Source organism: Serinus canaria, chromosome 14 (genome assembly GCF_022539315.1).
Source record: "Serinus canaria isolate serCan28SL12 chromosome 14, serCan2020, whole genome shotgun sequence".
NCBI lineage: Eukaryota > Metazoa > Chordata > Aves > Passeriformes > Fringillidae > Serinus > Serinus canaria.
In genome coordinates this window covers 13,673,233-13,694,050 of record NC_066328.1, presented here as the reverse complement: position 1 = coordinate 13,694,050, position 20,818 = coordinate 13,673,233, and the positions used below count along the sequence as shown (strand labels likewise).

At 51.9% G+C, this 20,818-nt stretch overlaps 1 protein-coding gene across 7 annotated transcripts in view; it reads right to left on the bottom strand.

Annotated features, from left to right (window-relative positions):
• Positions 1-2,782: 2,782 nt before the first annotated feature.
• MPRIP (myosin phosphatase Rho interacting protein) overlaps positions 2,783-20,818 on the bottom strand; it is a 73,311-nt gene continuing 55,275 nt past the window's right edge. For 5 of the 7 annotated variants that reach the window (XM_050980317.1, XM_050980319.1, XM_050980320.1 and 2 more), the window contains 10 exons: positions 14,952-18,812; positions 11,972-12,119; positions 11,252-11,369; positions 10,157-10,316; positions 9,948-10,067; positions 9,357-9,443; positions 8,541-8,703; positions 8,128-8,213; positions 6,981-7,046; positions 2,783-3,944 (listed from right to left, as the gene is read on the bottom strand). In XM_050980317.1, the coding sequence (XP_050836274.1) occupies positions 7,014-7,046; positions 8,128-8,213; positions 8,541-8,703; positions 9,357-9,443; positions 9,948-10,067; positions 10,157-10,316; positions 11,252-11,369; positions 11,972-12,119; positions 14,952-18,812 (4,776 nt within the window). In that variant the 3' untranslated portion in view covers positions 2,783-3,944; positions 6,981-7,013. The remainder of the gene's footprint in view (positions 3,945-6,980; positions 7,047-8,127; positions 8,214-8,540; positions 8,704-9,356; positions 9,444-9,947; positions 10,068-10,156; positions 10,317-11,251; positions 11,370-11,971; positions 12,120-14,951; positions 18,813-20,818) is intronic. The other 2 variants (XM_050980318.1, XM_050980323.1) reach the window with 2 other exon arrangements.

Below are 20,818 nucleotides of genomic sequence, written 5' to 3'. Positions count from 1 at the left end.
AGCTCGTGGCCAGGCTGCTGTGGGATGGGTGATGTGCAGGGGGGCTGTGGCTGGCAGGGAGGTGTTGCTGCTCTCTGTAGCAGCAGGGCACAGTTTGCACATGCACACGTTGATGCTGCTATCAAACACAAGGTTACTGAGTCCTCTGACTGGAAAAAAATACCCCAAATGTATAGCAAAGAAAGTTACAGTGGTCAAACAGACTGCACACAATCTTCAGACAGGTACCTTCAAAGCTAAAGGCATAGATCAGCAGAAAAGGTTTCAAAAGGTTTTTAAAACAGTCCTCAAACCCCAAAAAAAGCAGTTTATGAGGGCAGATGGGGTGGATTGGACATGTCACACTCGTTCCTCCTCTCCCAACCCACTCAGGGGCCTCTGTGCTACAACAAGACTTAAAAATCAAACCCACAACTCAGTCACAAAAGAGAACCCTCTGCAAACTGCTGAGGAATAAATATTTACACTGCACTGCTTGGAATACTATACAGGTATTAAATTACTTTTGTTTTTAAAAAAGAGAAGAATAAAAAAGCTTTTTTTTTTTTTACCTAAAAAATGGGAAAAAATACAGAGCAAAGGCAAGCCACTGCAAGTGTGTTTGAATGCCACAACAAACTGAGTATCCAAACCAGGAGAAATATGCAAAGGCCTTGTGGAAGTGCCATCAAATAGTAGGTACAAAATGTGAGCACTTTTACTGCAGCCCAGTTCTCTGGTACCAAAAAAAGAGAATTTTCTGGTTTGCAAGCCAGCACCAATTCTTAGCAATTCTATTTTTGAAACAAATGAACACAATTTGCTTCTTTTTTTAAGAGGTGAGCAAAGAAAAGGTGACATTTAAAGAAGGATTTTGTCTGGCTCAGGGGAGATCAAGCAAATGGGAGGAAAATTTTACTCAGGAAAAATAAGATTACTTGGAGCCAACAAGGCTCCAAGACTTGTGCCTTTGCTGCACTTGAGCTCTCCTAAACCTCCCTTTTTGGTGCTATCAATAGTGAGGAGTGATGCAGAATGCAACAGCTTGCCCACACACTTTCTAATTTAAATAGCCACTGATGAATCCCAAAAGATGGATGAAGGCTGGAGCAGGAAGAGGCAGGAGGGTAACTGAGAATCACTGCTGTGAGCAAAAGGACTTCTCCCTTTATTTTCAAGGACTGGGCTCTACAGCAGGAATATTTCAGTTTGGGGCTGTTTATTGGTGCTGCAGGTCCTTTTTCTTTACAGAAAAGGCAGGTGAAGTGCTGCCCCTTGCCTTGGAGAGATGCTCAGACTCACCAGAGCGAGCCCAGAACCCTCAGCAGGGGTTCAGAACATTTGGCTGCCTAAGGGACCTTCCTTCCTCCTCTTCCTCTCAGTGACCCCCAGAATTCACAGCTCCCACCCTAAACACACCCCAAGCACTGCCCCAGGGGGTGCAGCTGATCCTGATGATGCCAAGGCCACTGCTCAGCCCTGTCTGTACAGCTGACCAAGAGTCTCCATTTACTTTTCCAGAGGAGCCCAACTCTCCCATGGAAACCATCTGCTCCTACAAGCTAGAGCACATGAGCAGGATTTGCTGGGGAATCTAAGAAAGGGCAGGGTCCATGAGGCAAGAAGGAGACCAGGATGTTCTGCTTGGTGGGCTAAAAAGGACAAAGTCCCACCCTAACTCTAAAGAGAAGAGGAGGAGAGGAGGGTTCTCCTAGAGCCAGTGACATCCTGCAAGGGAAGAGCAATGACAATGCCCATGTGCCATCCCAAATCCTTGCTGCCTCCCACAGCCTCTGGCAGGAGATCAGAGCTCACCAGACAGCAGAGCAGCCAGGGATGAAGTGGCTGGAGGGGTGATCCAGGTGGGTCACAGCAGGAAGGTCCCCAGGTTCTCCAGTGCCCAGATCATGGAGGTGCTGTGGTGAGCTCGGATGCAGTGGCTGCACATGCACACACCTGAGGGCACTGCTGACGAGGGAAAGGCTTTGTATCCAACAGGATGAGCATCCTTCCTCCCCTGCTCCCACCTCCAGGGTCTCCATGCACACCCTGGCACACAGAGCATCCCAGCAGAACAGCTGCTCTGCCCCCTGCAACGTGCTGCCATCCTGCCTGGGGACAAGAGGGGCTCCTCTGAGAAGGACCAGCTGCCAAGTCCTGCTGTGAGGTGCCAAGGTGGACACTTGGCCATGGCAAGGCCACACAAGCTGGACAAGAGCCTGACTCCCTCTGTGGTCCAGTGACACCGTGTCCTGCTGAGGGTCCTGCTGGAAAAAAGAGATTCTGCTCCCAGGAGGATGAAGGTAACTCTGGCAGCTGCTGTGGTCCAGCCTGGCAGGACTGGGGGTGGCTTCACCAGCCCCGTGGGGCTCAGAGAGCTGTGCCTGTACCAACCACCACACCCAAAACCAGCAGGGAAGCACGGGGAGCTGCTGGCCCCAACCTTGGCTGAGTGCCTGAAGGACAAGAGGAAACTCTGCTCTGGGTGAAGGCCAGGATGTCTTCCACATCCCAGCCTGAAGAGGTCACTCAGCACCCAACCAGGCGGGGAAGCCAACGTGCTGGAGTCTCCTTCAGCCCTGGTGACCTTCCAGGTGGCATCTTGAGATTTATCCAGGGATGAAGCTCCACACCTGCAAAGCAGCACAGGCTTCTTCTAGGAAGCCTCTGCTCAGCTGGCTGTGACCATCTAGTGCTACCAGCTCCTCATCCCTTGGTTTGTATGCATTTATCTGCCTCATGCTGCTCAACTGCATGTTTTAAATACAGAAGCTATTAGGACTGAGAAGGTCTGAAGCACATACTGGTTTTGAGATCTTTATTTCAGGAAAAGATTAAAGAATTAAAATAGGAGCTGCCCTGCTGACAAGAAGAGTTGAATTCAAGAAGCTGGTAAAAAAGGAGCATTATATGCATTGAGCACTGTGCATTTTCAGTCAATATTGGCTCTACTTTCTACTCTACTTTCCTTTGACTAGGAAAAGGGAGTTTCACATGCGCACAGACCCTGGGATACACGGGATTCGATGAGAGGAAGGGAGTAACAGCAAAAAAAAAAAAAAAAAAGAAAAAGAAAAAAAACAAAGAGAGTGCTGGGCTTGATCTAACAGAGGCAAGAAAGTGATCTTACAGCTCGGCCCCTGGAACACCAACTCCGGCCACCAGCGAGACGGGAGCGAGGACGCGCCGACGGGGCCGACTCGAGGGTGCACTTCAGTAGCTGCAGCTCTCCATCCATAACCACCTGGGCAGCCACCCAAGCTTGCCAGGCTTCGGTGGCACCTACATTCAGGACACGGCACAGTCACGGGGCAGGAGAATCACTTCTTGCATCCTTCTCCAGCGAGATGTCAGTGTGGTACCTCCAGGCTGCGGGCGCCGGCACGGACTCGCGCTCCCCGACAGCTTCCCCCGGCTTTCCCCCCTTGTAGGTGCAAGTAATGCAGTCGAGATCAAAGGTTAGATCAGGCTCCTGGTGTGCTCTGAGCACGGGGTCTCTAGACAGCAGTAAGAGCTCGGTCTGGCTGACACCACCCAGGCCCTGCTCGCTCTTCCCGACAGAGCTATAGCTTATTAACAGGCTGCTGAGCCTTAATACTGACACTTAGTGTAATGGTTTACAGTAAAGAAAGGATTCTCCTACAAAGCGCCGAAGAGAGGGGGGGAAAACCCCACTCCAATCCCTTCCTCTCCCTCTCAGAGTCTCTGGAGCATCTCACAAGCAGGGAAAGGAGGCGGGGAGGCGAGGGGGGCACCGCCACCACGGTGCCGGGTCCCGTCGGGGCGTCAGGACGAACGACAGCGAGGACATCGTAAGGAACGAGAGACAAACGGTGCTGGTGCTGTGCTGCCTCAAGCTGGGAGGTGCGCGTGGTCAAGCGGAGCGGGGAGAACTAGTCTTTCTTCAAGTCCCTGGATTCAAAAAGCTTCAGGCGTTCTTGCACAGTCAGGCCTTCCTTCAGACTCTGGGAGAGACAAAAGACAGAGAGCGTTGGGGCAGGAGCGGTGCTCAGGCACAGCCGTGGCAGCAGCGAGGAATGGGCTCCTGGGTGGAGGATTAGTGGGACATGCTGAGAGAGAACACACGGTTATGGAGGGCAGTTACTGCCTGGAGACAGGGTGAGATTGCAAATGAACCAGGCGACGAACCAGAAGCAATGAGAGGCACATCATGCTGCAAGCAGGATTAGCTGGCTGGGGAATGACCCCCTGTGCTGGGGTGACTTTATGATGCTTGTATCCCCACTCGTCTCTTTAACGCAGAAATAAGTTTTGCACCTTACAGACTGGTTCTGAGAGCAAAGGGGGGGAAGAAGAAGCAGACAGAAATATTTTCCCAGACTGGTTGGGGGAGAGGCCGCTTGAATCTGCTTTCTAGAGGTTCTCTCCCAAATTTGCGCTAAACCAGGACATCCCCAGAGTCCACAGGGCACTGCTGGATGGGGCAATTCCAGCGGGGGAGCCCCAGGCAGGCCAGCTGGGATCTGCTGTGCTGAAGCCCCAGGATGCTGAGCAGGACCTGCAGGCTGGTCCTTCCCTGCCTCTCCCATCACTACAGCACCCATGGGGACAGTCCTGGCTCCACTCCATGCAGGATTTGCTCAAGAAACCCTGGAAACTGCTGTGTGCTGCCAGTGACCATCCCAGCCCTTCTCTCACCCCACCCTGGGACAGCCCACAGTTAGACAGAGGACTCCTAAATCCTGCTCAGGTCTGGCAGGCTCTGATGGCTGATCCAATTCAGATGTAGCATCCAGATTTCAAGGCACAGCTCTCAGCTGGCCAGCAGCCCCCTGGCATTTGGAATTGTAAAATCTATCAGCTACACATGGGCACTCAGTAGCACAGCGCTGAGAGGGGCAGAAACCCAGAAACAAACTGCCTGACTCCTGTAGGACAGCTTTAAATTGAAACCAGCCTGAGGGGATGCACCAGCCTAATGCCAGCACCCTCCTTCCTGCAGCCCCAAACCTGTGGCACGAGAGATTGAGGAGAGCAAAGAATAAGGTGGTGAGTTGTCCCTGTAGATGAGGAGGCACAGCCACCTCCCATCCTTAAAAAAAAACCCCATAGCCAGGGCTCTGCCCCTCTGTGCCCCATTGCCTGCCAGCCCACTCACTGGAACCTGCAAGGAGTTCATGCTGCAGCTGGAACATTATTCACTTTCCAGAACAAGCCCTGGCACCTTCAAAGGCACAGACTGGAGGGACGGAAATCAGCTCCTAGGAGGAAAGTCTGAGGGAACTGGGATTGTTTGGCCTGGAGAAGAGAAGGCTCGAGGTGACTTTAGGGCCCCTTCCAGAGCCCAAAGGGGCTCCAGGAGAGCTGGAGAGGGACTGGAGAGAGCATGAAGTGACAGGACAAGAGGGGATGGCTTCCCACTGACAGAGGGCAGGGTTAGATGGGATATTGGGAAGAAATTCCTCCCTGTGAGGGTGGGGAGGCCCTGGCACAGGTTGTCCAGAGCAGCCGTGGCTGCCCCTGGATCCCTGGAAGTGTCCAAGGCCAGGCTGGATGGGGCCTGGAACAACCAAGGATAGTGGAAGGTGTCCCTGCCCAGGGCAGGGGGTTGGAACAGGATGACTTTTCATCCCTTCCAACCCAAACCATTCTTTGGTTCCATAATCCTACTATCAAGGCAGCCACCTCCCCTTCTCCTTTCCCTTCCCTGGCTGTGGGACCACAGCAGCAGGTTGGACTTTTGGGCTGCATTTTCCTTTCAATGTATTTATCAAGGCAGGACTCCATGATAAACTTGCCCCAAGGCTGTGCAGATTCCCATGGTTACTGTATTTCTGGAAATGTTTTTCCTCCCACAGGCCCACAAATACAGAAGGGCTTTGCCAGGCAGCATGGAAATGAAAGCACTAAATAGGACTGAATTTCCAAATGCTGTGTGCTCTCTTTCCAAGGGGCAGCAGAGTCTCCTGGGATGAGAGTCTCTGAGCACACACTTCCTAAAGGAAGTTTACTTTGGGCCTCTTTAAATGGGAGCAGCTCATGCATTCCAGCTCTCGCATCTGATTTCTCAGTGGATGGAAAGAGACACCAGGAGTCATCAGCCTGCTCTGCCTGATGGCACAAATTCCAGCAAATTCAGCCCCCAGGCAGTCCCACAACCATGTCAGTTGCTGATGAGGAGAGCCTGATGAAGTGAGACTAATGTAGGATGATATTTGTGATAAAGGGATCTTCCAAAGACTTCCTGGGGCTCTCCACCCACCGTGCTGGGAGCTCCCCTCTCCTAACCTGCCTCTGCAGGTGCTCCCACCTCAGTCTTTGCCATGGGGCAGGAAATTCACTATTACTCCACTTAATAGAGATATCTGGCTCATTAGAATCAGCCTCATTTCTTATCAGCTCCCTCTTTTTGCTGGATGAGCTTGGAAGCCTTGGAGCTTCAGGGATGGAGAGCAGGAGGAGAAGGTTACTGGGCAAGGAAGACTCTTGCTCAGGCATGGATCACCCTGAAAAAGCAGCAACTGTGGGTAAAGGAAATTAGAGCAGCCCAGGACATTCCCTCTGCAGCTGAGGTGGCTGAGACCATTTTCCATGCTCAGGGCTGTTATGGAAGTTCACTTAAAGGCATCCCAGACTATTCCTGCACCTGGCTAACAGCAAAACAGGTGTTTTCCTACGAGACCTGGACAGTGCTGGAGTTTAGTCTGAGGCATGCAGAGTCATTCAGGCATGCACACTCAGTGTCCCACACTCCCAACACAGTAAACAGAAACGTGCCCCACCATGTCCAAATGCTCTCCGTGACCATGAGCTGTGTTGGTGAGGGTGGGAAGAGAAGGAAGACAAAAAGCCACATCCCCCAGGGAAGAGGCAGAGAGACTGCATTTCACAGGGATCTTGGGTACACTGACTTCTCCCCTTCCCCATCACCCAGGAGAAGAATTAGCAGTGAATAAACCTGTCAGTCAGTCATTAAGAGAAGGAGGGCTCTAGTTTGGCAGGGAGGTGTGAGCAGTGCATGCGGGTGCCGGTGTGTTTACCTACGTGGCAGGGAACCTGGACTCGGGTTCATTTCAGTTATCCCATGAGACCTGCTCAATAACGGACTGTTGAAGGAAAAAGCAAAATAAAACAAAAAAAAAGAACAAAAAAACAAAAGAAGAAGCTCATAAATCCCACATGAATTTGTGCTGGCGCAGCCCCAGTCCCCGTCCCACAGCGATGCCCTGGCACAGCCCCTGCTTCTTCTCCTCTCCTTCCCCACCAAGCAACACACATGGGAACCACACAGAAAGTGATCTGAGTTGAAGTGGTGAAGGGAAACTCAGCATCAGAGTGGCCCTGCAGGTCTGGGCTGTCCCAAAATGTGCAGAAGTCCCTCTCTGTTCACTGGGTGCAGTGAAGATGCCCTGAGCTGAGGAGCTGCTGCTTGCAGAGCTCCGAGTGTTTCCCCATGTGGGCATCAAGCTCAAAGCATTTTTGCCTGCCTTGCAAGGGCCCAACCACTTCAAACATCAGCAAGAGACACAAGCTGAGAGGCAAAGCAGGTTTGCTCATGCTGAGCTTCCTCCCAACTGCCCTATGTTTAATGCTGACTCCTGATCAGCACTGTTTGCCCTTCCATATCCCTGCGGTCCCACATGATGGAACTGGCTGCCAAGGAGAGCTTGGCACAGCATCACTGGGCTTTGGGATCAACAGCAAGCACAGAAGGACCACAGAAGCACAGGGCCATCTGCACCATGTTAACACACAAGCAAAGTGTGTGTTAAATATGCCCAGGACCCAGACATTGCTGATACACATAAAGACAAAAAATCTTGCAGTGATGGACACTAAAACTAGAATGATGTGCACATTTCCACCTATATTTCAACTGAAAAGAAGGAGCAGATACTGGAATAGTCCTCCTGTGAAAGACCAAGGAACAAGGAGAATGTCAGCCTTTTTCCCAACCAGGGAGCAGCTTCATGCCTCCATCTGAGCAAGGTCTGGAGTAGGGGAGTGGGCCCTGCCTGGCTGCACAGTCAGTCCTTTTGCAGTAAAAAACCATCCAGGCTAGCACTAGTGGCTGGGAAATTCTTAATTTTGTTCCCCTGCCCATTTCTTCCCATTTGGGATCCCCATCAAAGAGAAATGCTGGGCATTCCTCATTCCCATCCCACTGGGCAGGACATCTGAGCTCACCTTTGACCTGATATTCCTTAGTTGCCGGCTAACACTGGATCTGTCTTTCTTCAAGAAATCAGGGTTGCTTTTTGATTTCATAATATCTGGGAAGAAGCAAAAGAAGTGGGATTAGCCTGGTGCCCACTGCCTTCCTGTAAGGACAGGGCTGAGGCTCTGCCCTCCCAGCCCAGGAAAGTGCCCCGATGAGCCCAACTTTAGCAATGCCCAGGGGCAGAGGGGGCTTTTAGGCATCCCTCCATCATGAGGTTTTCCTGATGCAAAATGCCAGAAGGCTTTCAAAGCCCATCAGCTTTGGGTTGGAAGGCCAAGTCCTACACTCAGACCCGTTCCTGCACAAGGGCTTGTATTCCAGGATTCCCTGTTAGCTCGGGACACCCAGGACTGATTGGAGCTGCTGGAGGAGGACTGACCATATCCCGATACAGTGGTGTTCACAGGGGATTTCTCTCCCTGAGCTTCTGTGGCTGCTTTCAGCTGCTCTTTCAACCTGCTGATATCACAGTCTGCCTTGGCCTTCACGATGCTCAGCTCCGTGTAGATGTCTTTGTACTTGTCGCTGGCGTATTTCTTATCCTGGCAAGGGAACAAGAACAACCCGATGGAGCCAGACAGACAGCTGGAGCCGAGGGGTTTGTGGATGCACTGGAGAGGAGCTTGGCAAATGCCGACGGAAGAAGAGCCGGCAGCGGGAGAGAGGCTTGGCCAGGGCAACTCACGCCCTCGGAGCTGCTTCCAACAGCGACCCGGGACTGCAGGAATGGAGACAGGCGGAGAGCTGAGAGCCAAGGGCCAGCACAGTGCTGCCCGTGCATGCAGCCCCCCAGCTACAGGGCTGTTAGTGGCTTTTCATTCTAGCCAAGACACAGAATTCAAGCAGAATTCCCAGAAATGGCCTTGGCTTGTCCAGAGCAAACCAGTTCCACCGCTGCGAGGCTGGGCAGATCTCTAACACTGATTGTTTGTGCCATTTAAATTTGATCTGATGTGACAGTAAATGGGGAAATCATGCTGAAAGGGATGTTTTCCCACACTGTCTCCTTTGTGGGGTAAGTCTTAAGTTGACAGATGGAGTGCTTTACTGATGACACCAAAATGGGTATTGAATTACATTCAGGGGAAAAATTAAATATGGTTTCAAATCTAGGTGTAAATGGGCTGAAATCTAAGCACAGACACTCAGGAGCGGAGCACAGTAAGAGGATTTGCAGAACCACCCCTGGCATTACCCTCAGTGCTGTCTGCAGCTCGTCTTTAAGGGAGCTGATCTCCTGCTTCAGGTACTGGATTTCGGATTCTTTCACCCGCAGCAGGACCTGTGGAACAAAAACCAGCATCTTTGCACCTGAGCAGACACAGTGTGACAGCTGCTGTATCCAGCAGCAGTCAAGCCAAGGGCTGGAGACTCAGCCCCATGCCAGCACCACAAAGCCTCTGGTCCACCCATCTTCTGCTTCTCACAAGAAAACTCCTCCTGCTTCTCTTGGGAACTCGCCCAAGCTTGCAGTGCTGATGTGCTCCCTGCACACCCCAGTTTCTGTCCCCACTGCTCTGCATGGATTGGATCCCAGGGACAAGCAGGGGCTGCAGAAGGAAAAGCGAGTGTCTGGCTCAACATGGTGAGGAGATCATGACCCCAGAATCTCCTGACCTCATACAGCTCACGATAACAGTGCTGACTAGCCATGAGAGCCGACTGGGGGACAGACGGCTGCGTTACCTCCTGGCTGCGACACCTCCCAGGCTGTGACACGCTCCCAGGCTGTGTCCTGGGGTACACAGCACTTGTGCGCACCCATGTGCCTCTCTGCAGAGCTCACCTCCAGCTCGTAGGCGTCCTTGCCCTGCGTGAGAGGCGACCCAGCAGCCTCTCCCCCGCCCTCCCCGGTCAGCAGGGTCCGCAGTCGCGTGATCTCCGCAGCCAGGCGGTTATTCAGCTCCTGGGGAGAGGAGGAGAGCCATTGTGGGAAGGGGGAGCATGGCCACAGCTCAGCATGGAGCTCATGGTCAGCAGGGCAAGGAGCCTCACCTGGTTGTGGGCGTTGAGCTCCTGGTTCTCCCGCTGGCACTGGCGGAGGGCCTGCCTCTCAGCCTCCAGCGCCTGCGCCAGGTGGGCGTTCTCCAAACATTTCTGGGAATACTGCTCCGAAAGCACCTCCAGCTCCCGCTGCACCGACTGCAGCTCCTCCCTGCAGAACACACGTGGGGGTAGTGCTCTCTCCACACACACACATCCCCAAGCCCACTCTTCCTTCAGCATCCCAGGACAACCCAACAGGGAGCTAAGCACCGAGAATGAGGATTGCATATTGCCTTTGGGAAAAAAACTCAAGTCCAAAGCAAGTCAACTCTTCCCTCTCCTGGCAGAGCCATGCTTGGGCACCAAAAGGGACAGGAGGTCATTCTCTCAGAGGTTAAGTGGCAGAACTTTCTCAGGTTTCCAGAAACTGAGCTGAGATCTATCAAAATCTACCAATGCCAAGTTATTCCTTGTGAGGGTGGAGAGGCCCTGGCACAGGTTGTCCAGAGAAGCTGTGGCTGACCCTGGATCCCTGGAAGTGTCCAAGGCCAGGCTGGATGGTGCTTGGGCCAACCTGGGGTAGTGGAAGAGAGAGCTCTCGCCCATGGCAGAGAGCTGGAATGAGATAAGCTTTAAGGTCCCGTCCAACCCAAACCATTCCAGGATTCTAAGTTTGCTGTGGGTACTCAGGACCAGTGTATTTGCACACCTCCCCAGCTTACATAGATGTCTCAAGGTTGATAAAGCTGACAGGCAGCCCTGCTCAGCTCCCACGGGAGGACAGCCTTGCCATGGAAAGCTCAGAGCTTCCTCCTCACCTTCTGAGCAACCCTGCTGCTGCAGCTGTGTGAGAAGCAGCACTGGCTGCTCATCTGCTACTTCTGGGGACCATAAAGCAGCTATTTTGGCTAATGTGGGGACATTGACCTGGAGCCTGAAAGATTATGGGCAGCCAGGAGGCTCTGATGGATGCAGCTGAGTCAGGACCACGGGAAGAGGCCCCTGAAATAACCCCAAACTCATCACCAGAATCAAATGGCAGAGAAGGGTCCCCCACACATGATCTCCCTGCCAGATGGTGACAGAGAACAGTGATGGTCTTACAGGTACTGCCTTCGGAGGGCCTCGATGTCGGCGTTAACGCTGCTGATCTGGGAGCGCTGGGACTTCTCCAGCTCCCGCTCCAGCTCCTCCCGGTGCGCGTTCTTCATGGCTTCGATGGCTGCAAGGGGCAGCACAGCATTAGCACCCAGCACCCTCCACCCACAGCTGGGTTTTTGAGCTTTTGTTCATTTCTTAAAGGAATAAAATCGAAGTTATCCCTCTAAATCTCCCACTGCTTCATGGCCCCTTCAGTCTGTGCCCCAGCTGCAAAGAGGATTCTGCAAATCCTGCTTTCTAACAGAGTCCAAATGATTGTCACACATTGTTTCCTGGACTGTGGGACTCCTAATGCAGAGCCCCTGAATACCAGTGTTTCAACATTCCCTGAGGCACTGAAGAATTAATTCAGTGTGGAATTGGCAATAATTTAACCACAGGAATGACTAATGCCTTTTGGAGTTGGAATGCAAAACAGATCAGACTGTGTAACAACCAAAGACAGGGGTACCAGGCCTGGAGAAGGACCAGGAGATGAGCACCAAACCTGGATGACCAGAGATGGACCTCCATCTAAAACATCTTTCCCACAAGCCCATTCTCATCTCCCTGTGCAGCCCACCCAGCCCTCATCCCATCCCTGCTCTGCTCCTCTACACGGCCAACACCACTCCCGTGTCCCCACCACCAGGGAGCTGCCCCACCACGGGGTCCCCCTGGTACCTGAGATGGTGGCAGCCGTTTCCTCTGCCAGCAGGCGATCCTTCTCCTCCCGCAGCTTCTCCAGCTCCCGCTGGTGCTGCCGCTGCAGGTCCTCGATCTTCTTCTGGTGCGTCTCCTCCATGGCTGCAAAGCCCCTCTCACATGTTGCCTGCAAAGGGAGGAGGGGAGAGGGTTGGCTCAGGAGCACAGGGTCGGTGCCATGGTGGTGGGGAGTCCACCAGGAGCCACAGCTCAGCTCCCCAGGTCCAGCAGGGATCTTCTGCTCCCCCAGCCAAGGAGCACGATGGACCTCGCAAAGGTCAGGGCTTGTCCTGCAGTCGCTTGATCCCTGGCAGCTCCAGGGAAAAGGATGCACAGGGGCAGACCCAGTTGGGGAATGCAAATATATGTCAAAAAAACAATCAAAAAAACCCTTCTGTGCCCCTTCTGGCCTTTTCAGTGCCTGTTTTTTTCAGTCTCTGGGTGTAAGGAAGATGACGTGACAGCAACAGGATTTTAATTCCCAACCAAGTATTGCTATAATTGCTTCAGGGAAAATTACTTGCTAATTGAATTACTAGGAAAGAACTCGGGCCAGGACACAGGAGGAGCAGTTTGGGGAGTTGGGATTCACCAGGGGTCAGGTCCTGAATTCCTGCCTGGTCCTTCTGTTCCCAGCTCAGCTGCCAGCCTAAGCATATCAGGATCCTGGACGAACACACGGCTGCAGGACATGGACAGGACCAGCAAAGCCACAGGCAGGCCCAAGCCACGAGGGAAGAAGGGGTACACACTGGGGACAAGGTGCTGAGCCCCATCAGGCAGCTTGGGACAAACCTGATGCCAAGCACTATACAGGGCTTATCCCCTTAATGACACAGGCTGGCTTTATTCCCTGATTTCAGCTCAGCTCCCCTTGATTAACACCAGTGTTTTCTGTGGAAAGTGAGAACTGTCACCTCTGGGACCCCATGGGAAATTTTAGGGGGACAGATTCACTCACCCAGTGGCAAAAGTGCTCATGACAGTCCAACACCATTGACTCTCACTAACACACCCCTCAGCATCACCTTCATGGCTAATGCTCTGTTACCTACATCTAATCCTCATGCCCAATTTTTAGCTTTGGTGGGTTTTTCCCCTCCCATTTAATTTTAAATCCCGAGGCATTCTTCACTTTCCCAGCCTTGTTTGTTTGTTTTTTTCAAACTCAGTGCCAGAACCTGCTTGGACTTGGCTGTGGCACAGAGCAGCCCTGCAGGATTCTTCATTACACCCAGAATCATAGAATATGCTAAGTTGGAAGGGATCCACAAGGATCATCAAGTCCAACTCCTGAAACACTGCTAATTTTGGAAGAAAAAGGTGGATACTCTGCCATAGGTCTGGCTGTAAATTCACTATTTAATGTATTGTAAATGCATTGCCATAAATGCACATGTACAAATCAGTATCTCATAGAATAACAGAATGGTTTGGGTTGGAAGGGACCTTAAAGTCCATCCTGTTCCACCCCCTGCCACAGGCAGGGACACCTTCCACTATTCGAGGTTGCTCCAAGCCTTGAACCTGGTCTTGGACACTTCCAGGGATGGGGCAACCACAGCTTTTTGGGGCCACCTGTGCCAGGGCTTCACCACCCTCACAGGGAAGAATTTCTGCCTAATATTAAATCTAAATCTACTTTTTCTTCATCTAAAGGCCATTCCCCCTTGTCTTGCCACTTCATGCCTTTGCCAGAAGTCCCTTCCAGCTCTCTTGGAGTCCCTCTAAGCAGTGGAAAGGTCTCCAAAGTCTTCCTGGAGCCTTCTCTTCTCCAAGTTGAAGAGTTATGCTTGTGTTACTGATGTTACTGGTGCTACTGATGTTACATTCTCCATCAGGTTCTTAAGAGAAGAATGAAGCACATTCAAGCCTCCAGTTTGGGCAGGTTTCCAATGGCTTGGTTGGCTTTCTGACCACCACTGCTTAATTCCAATGGGATTCAGCAAAACTACTGCTCTCCCCAGGCTGAAACCAGCTTTTGGCTGGAGCTAAGCCACACCTCACCCCCAACTCAAATGTGTGCTGGATCTTGTGGCTGGAAGCAAGCTCTCCCACATTTTTGCTGATTCTTAAGAGCAACTGGTCTGTGAGAGCTTCACTGGCACAGCCTCTGCATCGCTGCCTTTTGGCTTCCTGTTCAACCTGGCAGCTCCCCTTGTGCTGCCAGAGTCCTCTACAGCCCTAAACTCACTTCCAAACTGGGAATGCTCACCTAGGAAAAGCAAACCACCAAACCCATTTTTTTTTTTAGATGCTGGATGATCTCAAACCAGTTTTACAGCCAGTCTGGCTGGTGGGGCAATTTGAACGGTGCCATTTCATTGCCAGTGGGTTTCTCTGCACCTCACCTGGGTGTTCTGTAACTGTGCACTCTTTGTTGTGTACAGAATTACTGTGTCCAACACCAGCATGGTCCTCGCAGCCTCCTGCACAGGAGCTCTGCTTTGCTACAGAATTTGGCATCTGTTTGCAGCTACTTTCCCTAGGAACATACATTTTGAGAGAGCATTGAATTTCCATTTCATTCTGCATTTCTGAAGGCAGCAGAGACAGACTGGAGATTTGATCAGACTGGGAAAGAGAGAGCTGAGAAATATTTTTAAAGGCAAGTCACAAACAAAGCATATGTTTTGGTACAAGGAGAAACACTGAGGTCTTCATGTTGAAGGCGAGTGTGATGTTATTGAGCTACTTTGAAACTCTCTCCCTCTCCACACAAAGACCACCTCCAGAGATCCACCTTCCCAAGCCCTCAGCAATGCATTTAGAATATCCCAGCATGGAGAAGAAGGAAACACCATGCTTTACAGAGGCCTGGCTAATACTCTGGGGCTTGTTTCAGCACACTGGCTCTTTCAGGGGATGTCCCTTGGTTCGGAAAGCAAACCCTGGGACTGCACATGCCCTCCCACACACTCAGCAGCAGAAAGCAGAAAAGTGTTAAACATATCAAGACCTTTAGGTTTTCAAAGTCTTTCTGGTATTTTTCCCTCAGAGTGGAAGCGTTCCCCTCCAGATGTTTGTTCTCCAGCTCATCCCTCATGACGTTCATCTGGGCCTCCAGCTCCTGGATGCGTTCCCTCAGGCCGTGCATGGAGTCCGGGTCGCTGCCGGGGTCCTGCCCGGTGCCACCCGCCTCGCCGGCCACCCAGGTGTCCCCAGAGCCCGGGGCCACCGCGGGGGACGCCTCCGGGTGCTGCCTCTGGTACTCATCAAGGGTCTCTTGGAGGCGCTGCAGGTTCTGGCTGTAGTGCTCCTGCAGCGCCTGCAGCTCCTCGCTGTGGATGACCTGCAGCTCCTTGATCTTGGCTTGGAACTTCTCCTCCAGCGTTTGCATCTGCTCCAGGTGATACTGCTCCATGTTCTGCTTGTCGCGAACAACGGCGTCCAGCTGGTTGAGCCCCTCCACCCTCTCGGCCTTCAGGGCATCCTCTGTCCTGTTGAGCTGCTCGATCACGTTTCGGATCTCCTCCTCATACCGCCCCTGCAGCTCGCTCAAGCTCTTGCTCTGCTCGTGCCCTTCCTCCTCCAGGAGCCTCCTCTGGTTGTCCAGCTGGGACACCTTTGCCTTGAGGTCAGCGTTCTCCCTCTCCAGCACGGCGATCACCTCGCTGTACTCGCCCTGCTGCTTCCTGAGCAGCTCCTCGTACTCGTCCTGCAGGAGAGACGCTGTCTTCACACGCTCCTGGCACAGGGCATCCATGCTCTGCAGGGACTCCTTGTAGGACTTCATCTCCCTCTCGTGCTCCAGCCGCACTTTGCAAGCGGCGTAACAAACCTGAGCCTGAACAATGGCATCGTGGACTAGCAAAGATGAGTACCGCTCCAGGTCTCCCATGCACGAATGGTAGGAAAGACTCTGGGACATCTTCAGGAGCTTCTGACAGTCTCTCATGGCCTCCTCGGGAGGCAGAGAGAGTAAGGCAACAGATATCTCCTTCAGAACATTGGATTTGTCCTTTAGCTGCTGGGCAAGATCTTCCTGAATGGAAACAAGAGCTTCACTACTACGGTCTGGGGCACTGCCAGTCTCCTCCACCTTGGCTAATTCCTGGCACGGCCCCATTTGGACACAGCTCCCATCCCAAGAGATCTGGGTTCTTTCCGAAGCATCTTTTTGTATTTCAAGTGCTTCAGAAATCTGGAGCATAACTCTGTCTAACTCAGGAGTCCTGTATGCTTTGATGATCTCTTCCAACATGCATTTGTGCTGCTGGAGAGCTGTTTTGGTATTATGGAGCTCTTCTTCAATTGCTTTTAACCTCTGATGAAAAGATTCTCTCATTTTCTCTGCAACAAACCCAAGTTCCGCCTTGATCAATGTAGCATCTGCTACAGTACTGAGAAAACATGGGGAAATGCCCAAACTTGTTTCTGTTTTACTCTCAGCTTCTCCTTCTCTAGTGCTCAAGTGAGCTCTCAGCTCCTCCACCTGGCTCCAAAACTCCCCTTCCAGCAGCAGCTTTTTAGACAGGATGCTGGCCAAATCATTGGCTGTATGAGAAACACTTGATGGCTCCAACAAAGCCACCTCAGCCGTTCCCTGGATCTCTCTCAGAAGCTGGCTTATCTCAGAGCTCGCATTTTTCAAAGACTCTGCTATTTGGTTGATGAGAGAGGCCTCAAAGGCCACCCTCTCAGAAAGCCACCTCAGCTGGCCGGTGTCAAACACATCTGCTTGCTGCTCCTTGGAGACGTGCTCCTCTTCTCCCAAATCCCCTCCTTCTGGAGCTGAGCTCTCCGTGGTGAGGCTTTCACTCTGATACTCCGATGGGACTGGCGCTCCACTCAAGGCTTGGATTGCATTTGATAAAGTTGTTTCCATGCTAGACAGAGTAACAACGAACAAATCACCCTCTTTATCCTTGTCTGATTTGGGCAAGGATCTTAGCTGCTCCCTGCACTTCTCTAAACAAGTCAGCGCTTGATCGTTTTTCATCTGGAAACCTCCCAGCTCGCTGACGTGACTTTCTATGAGCTTGAACTTTTCCTGCCTCTCGCTCTCCAGCTGTGAGATCAAAGCATTGACTTGGGACAAGCTGGTCTGAAGCTGTTCCCGCAGCTGGGACTCCGTGCTGGCCCACTGATGGTGGAGGGCGATGAGCGTCTCCTGGTTATGGCCGTGCTGGCTTTCAAGCTTCATTGTCACATCTTTGAGCTTCTCCTCTGTAATATACAGTTTGGTTTCCAAGGAATGGATGATGGAGAGATAAGTCTCAGAATCACTGGTCCCTGATGAGGGGTAACCCAGAGCTGGCTCTGAGGACATGCTTTCTTCAGACAGAGATCTGTCCTGGCTTGTGTCTGAAGAGGTACTGCTTGTCCAGTTTTTCTCCGATCCATCTGGATGGATGTATTTTTGACATTGGATGCTTGAAAAACGGATCCTTTGCCTCTTGGCCCCCATGATTCCTACGTCAGGCTTTGCTAAAGCTTTCTGAACCAACTCTTGATCCTGGAGCTCTACAACTTTAGATGGGGAGCCAAATTCCTCCACTTGCCTCTGACTGGTCTCAAGAACCTCATCCTCTTCCTCCTTCAGTGCATAAGTCAGAGCTGGGAGGACATCCTGAGTTTGCAGAGCCTGCCCCAATTGGGATGGATGACTTTCGTCCGCCTCAAGACTGGGGCCAAGATCTTCTGCCTCCTCAGCACATGGACCTGTGCCCACACTAGCTAATTTCTTTAAAGCCTCCTCCTTGGCCTTTAGCTTTACTTTAGTCTCCTCTAAACTGCTATCTAAAGCAACCACTTTAACCAAAGCCTCACTGAGATCTTGATCTTTCTTCTCCACAATTCTCAAGTGCATTTCCTTAACGTGTCTCAGCTCTTCTTCCTTCTCTTTCAGCACCTCCTGCACCCCCCGGAACTGATCTGACACCTCCTCGAACGACTGCTCCAGATTGTGGTAGTTGGTCTCTTCCATTTTCAACTTTGCTTGTAGCTTTGCAACTTCGTTATCCGACTCAGCCACCTGATTCATGAGCTCTTGGAACCGGCACTTGATCTGATCTCTCTCCCTTTCGAGCTCCTTGATGTGCTCAGCAAGTTTTTGGATGCTGGCCTCCTTCATGGCCAGCTGCTCCTCCAGCTGGTGGACGAGCTCGCTGCCTTCGAACTTGGCGCTCAGCTTCTCCTTCTGCAGAATCTCCATTTGCTGCTCGCTGTTCTGCAGCTGATTCTCGTACTCATTGGCCTTGTCCTCCACCTCCTTCAGGCTCCGTATCAAAACCTGCTTCTCCCTCTCACAGCTCTCCAGCAAAGCCTCATAGTTCTTCTGCAGCTTCTCCTCCATGAGGACCCGTGCCTGCTCGCTGGCATTCAGCTGCCCGCTGAGGTCTGCGATCCTGTCCTGGAGCCGCTGCACTTCCTTCTGGTGGTCCCGCTGCAGAGCCTGCTGCATCTCCAGGTCCCGCAGCTCCTGCGTCTTCTCCAGCAGCAGAGCCTCCGCGCTCTTCAGCTTCTGCTCGCTGGCCTTCAGCTGGGAGCTGAGCGCGGCCTCGCCGTGCTGCCACTCCTCCAGCTGCTCTTTGGCTTTCTCCTTCTCGCTCCTCAGGTCGCTCTTGAGCTTGGCCAGGGTCTGCTCCTTGATGGCGAGCTCGGCCGCCGCGTTACTGAGCCTCGCCTGCAGGCTCTGAATCTCGGCCTCGTGGTGCCGGATCACGTCCTTGGCCTCGGCGTAGCTGCGCTTCAGCGACTGAATCTGCTGATTGATCACCTCTTGACGCTGGCATTGGGCTTCCAGCTCGCTTTGGAGGTCTTGGTTGACTTTATGAAGCCTCTGCCAGGCACCTGATGGCGAGGCGGCCACCTCGGTCTTAAAAAAATTGATTAAATACTAGATTAGTAACACTCTTGGCTCTCCCTTCTGAGTGTCACACCTCTGGCCAGGCAGGCCATGGAAAAGCTCCTCACAGCGACTTGGCTGCTACCCATTGCTCCAATTGGGATGATTTGTTCTTGGCACAATTTGGTTTGTTTAACCAACTTTTTATTTTTTTTTTTTAATGAGCGACAACTGCTTTCCAGTAACAGAAAACACTGACCACAACATCAAAACAGCTGTACAGTAACAGGCTAAATGGAAAAAAAAATAAACCCAAACTCAAACAGAATCAAAAAAACAATGAAAAAGAAACACCAGCAGCAAAACAGAGACAGACAGACAAAAGAAAAATGCCAAGGATGATGAGGAGGAGGAGATGAAACAAGGTGGAGGAGAAAGGAACTGCTTTTTTTTAGCAAGTTTGTTTGTTTGTGAAACAAAAAGTGCACAGTTCAGGTAATACAGTCCATCGACCAAAAGCAACAACAGAAAGTGAGGTGACAGCAAATGACATCAATCCCACCCATACACGGGGCGACGGACCAGCCATTGTGGTGGCGATGTCATTTCTGTGCCTGCCAAACAGGACTGAGTGGCTGCTCATGGTTTTAGAGAGATGCTGTTATGCTAAAGCTTAGGGCTAGGGAGGATCTAATTTCTCTACCTGCAAAATAAAATAAACCAACAAAGGACAAAATAAAAAGCCCGACAAATGGAGGGAAGGAAAAGGTGTGATGAGAATGTAAAAATGAAAGAAACCAACCTTTGTGAGATTCAAACCAAAGCAATGGAGCATGCAAAGAGAAAACTCACAGAAAGCGTCATGCAAAAGGCGACAGAAATTATGTATCTTAAAAAAGAAAATACACAGACAGGAAGAGGTGAGAGAAGCACAGCGTTAAGCCTAGGAATTTGGCCTGCCTTGCTGTACTCTGGTTGCTGATTAAGGAAAGCCCACAGATGTGACACTCAGTTATGTTAAGTTAAACTTCATGCTTTACACCAAAAACATGCAAGAATATTTGTCTGGGACAGGTTAGTACGTGCCCCCTCCCACCCACAGTGGCTGGAGCAGGGGATGTCTCCAGCCCATTTGCCAGGAGCAGGAGCTCCTGGTATTTCTCCCAGTAGGGATCAAGGTTAGGGTGCCCCATCCCGAGGAAGCTCAGAGCAAGAGAGGGGTTACACAAGGCCAGACAGGCTTTGGTGCAGGGCACATGCATTGGAGGGGTGGCTCAGCACTGCCTCACGGAACAGGCAGTGCCTGGGGGGTCCCTGTGGGGCTGGTCAGGCTGCCAAGGAGGGGTTGGTGCCTCCCAGGCAGCTCAGGAGGGATGGGCTTGGCAGCAGTCAGGCTTCTCTATCAGCCCTCCTAATAGACAATGCAGGAACCTCCCCAAAATCGTGACGGGGGGGCAGCATTCAGAGGGGAAATTCAGAGGGGTTGTCCAAAAAAACGCTGTGATGTTTGGCTGCAGAATTCCCCCAGTGGCTCCACTCTCTCCACCCCAGCAGGGTTTGGTGGGGTTACTCCCTTCTACAACAGGACTTTAATCCCTCTGCTTCCCAAGAGACACAAGGGAAATCCCCAGAACAATTAGACTGGAGCAGGCAAAAACCTCCAACCTTTCCAAAAACCCTCTCCAACTTCCAGGTCCAAGTTTGGGTCACTTCTCTCTGCAGCTCAACCTCTCTGCAGGCTTCCCCTCTCACCACCCCTCCTCGTATCGAGGCACTGTGGCCAACTTCAATCTGATGGTGGATTCAGCATCCAGCTTTTATCCCCAGTCCCTGATTTCTCCAGGCTCCAGGCAAAGGGAGGTCAGATGCCTCTGCCCCAGGGAAGTGGGACTTAGTAACTCTTCCAGCTCTGCCAAGTGAAAATGGAACTCCTCCAAGCAGGCACTGTCAGCTCGGAGACTCCAGAAATGAATTAATTACTCCTCCTGGGAGATCATGGGCAAGGAAGGCAAGATGTCCCCCTCCCTGGGCTGGCT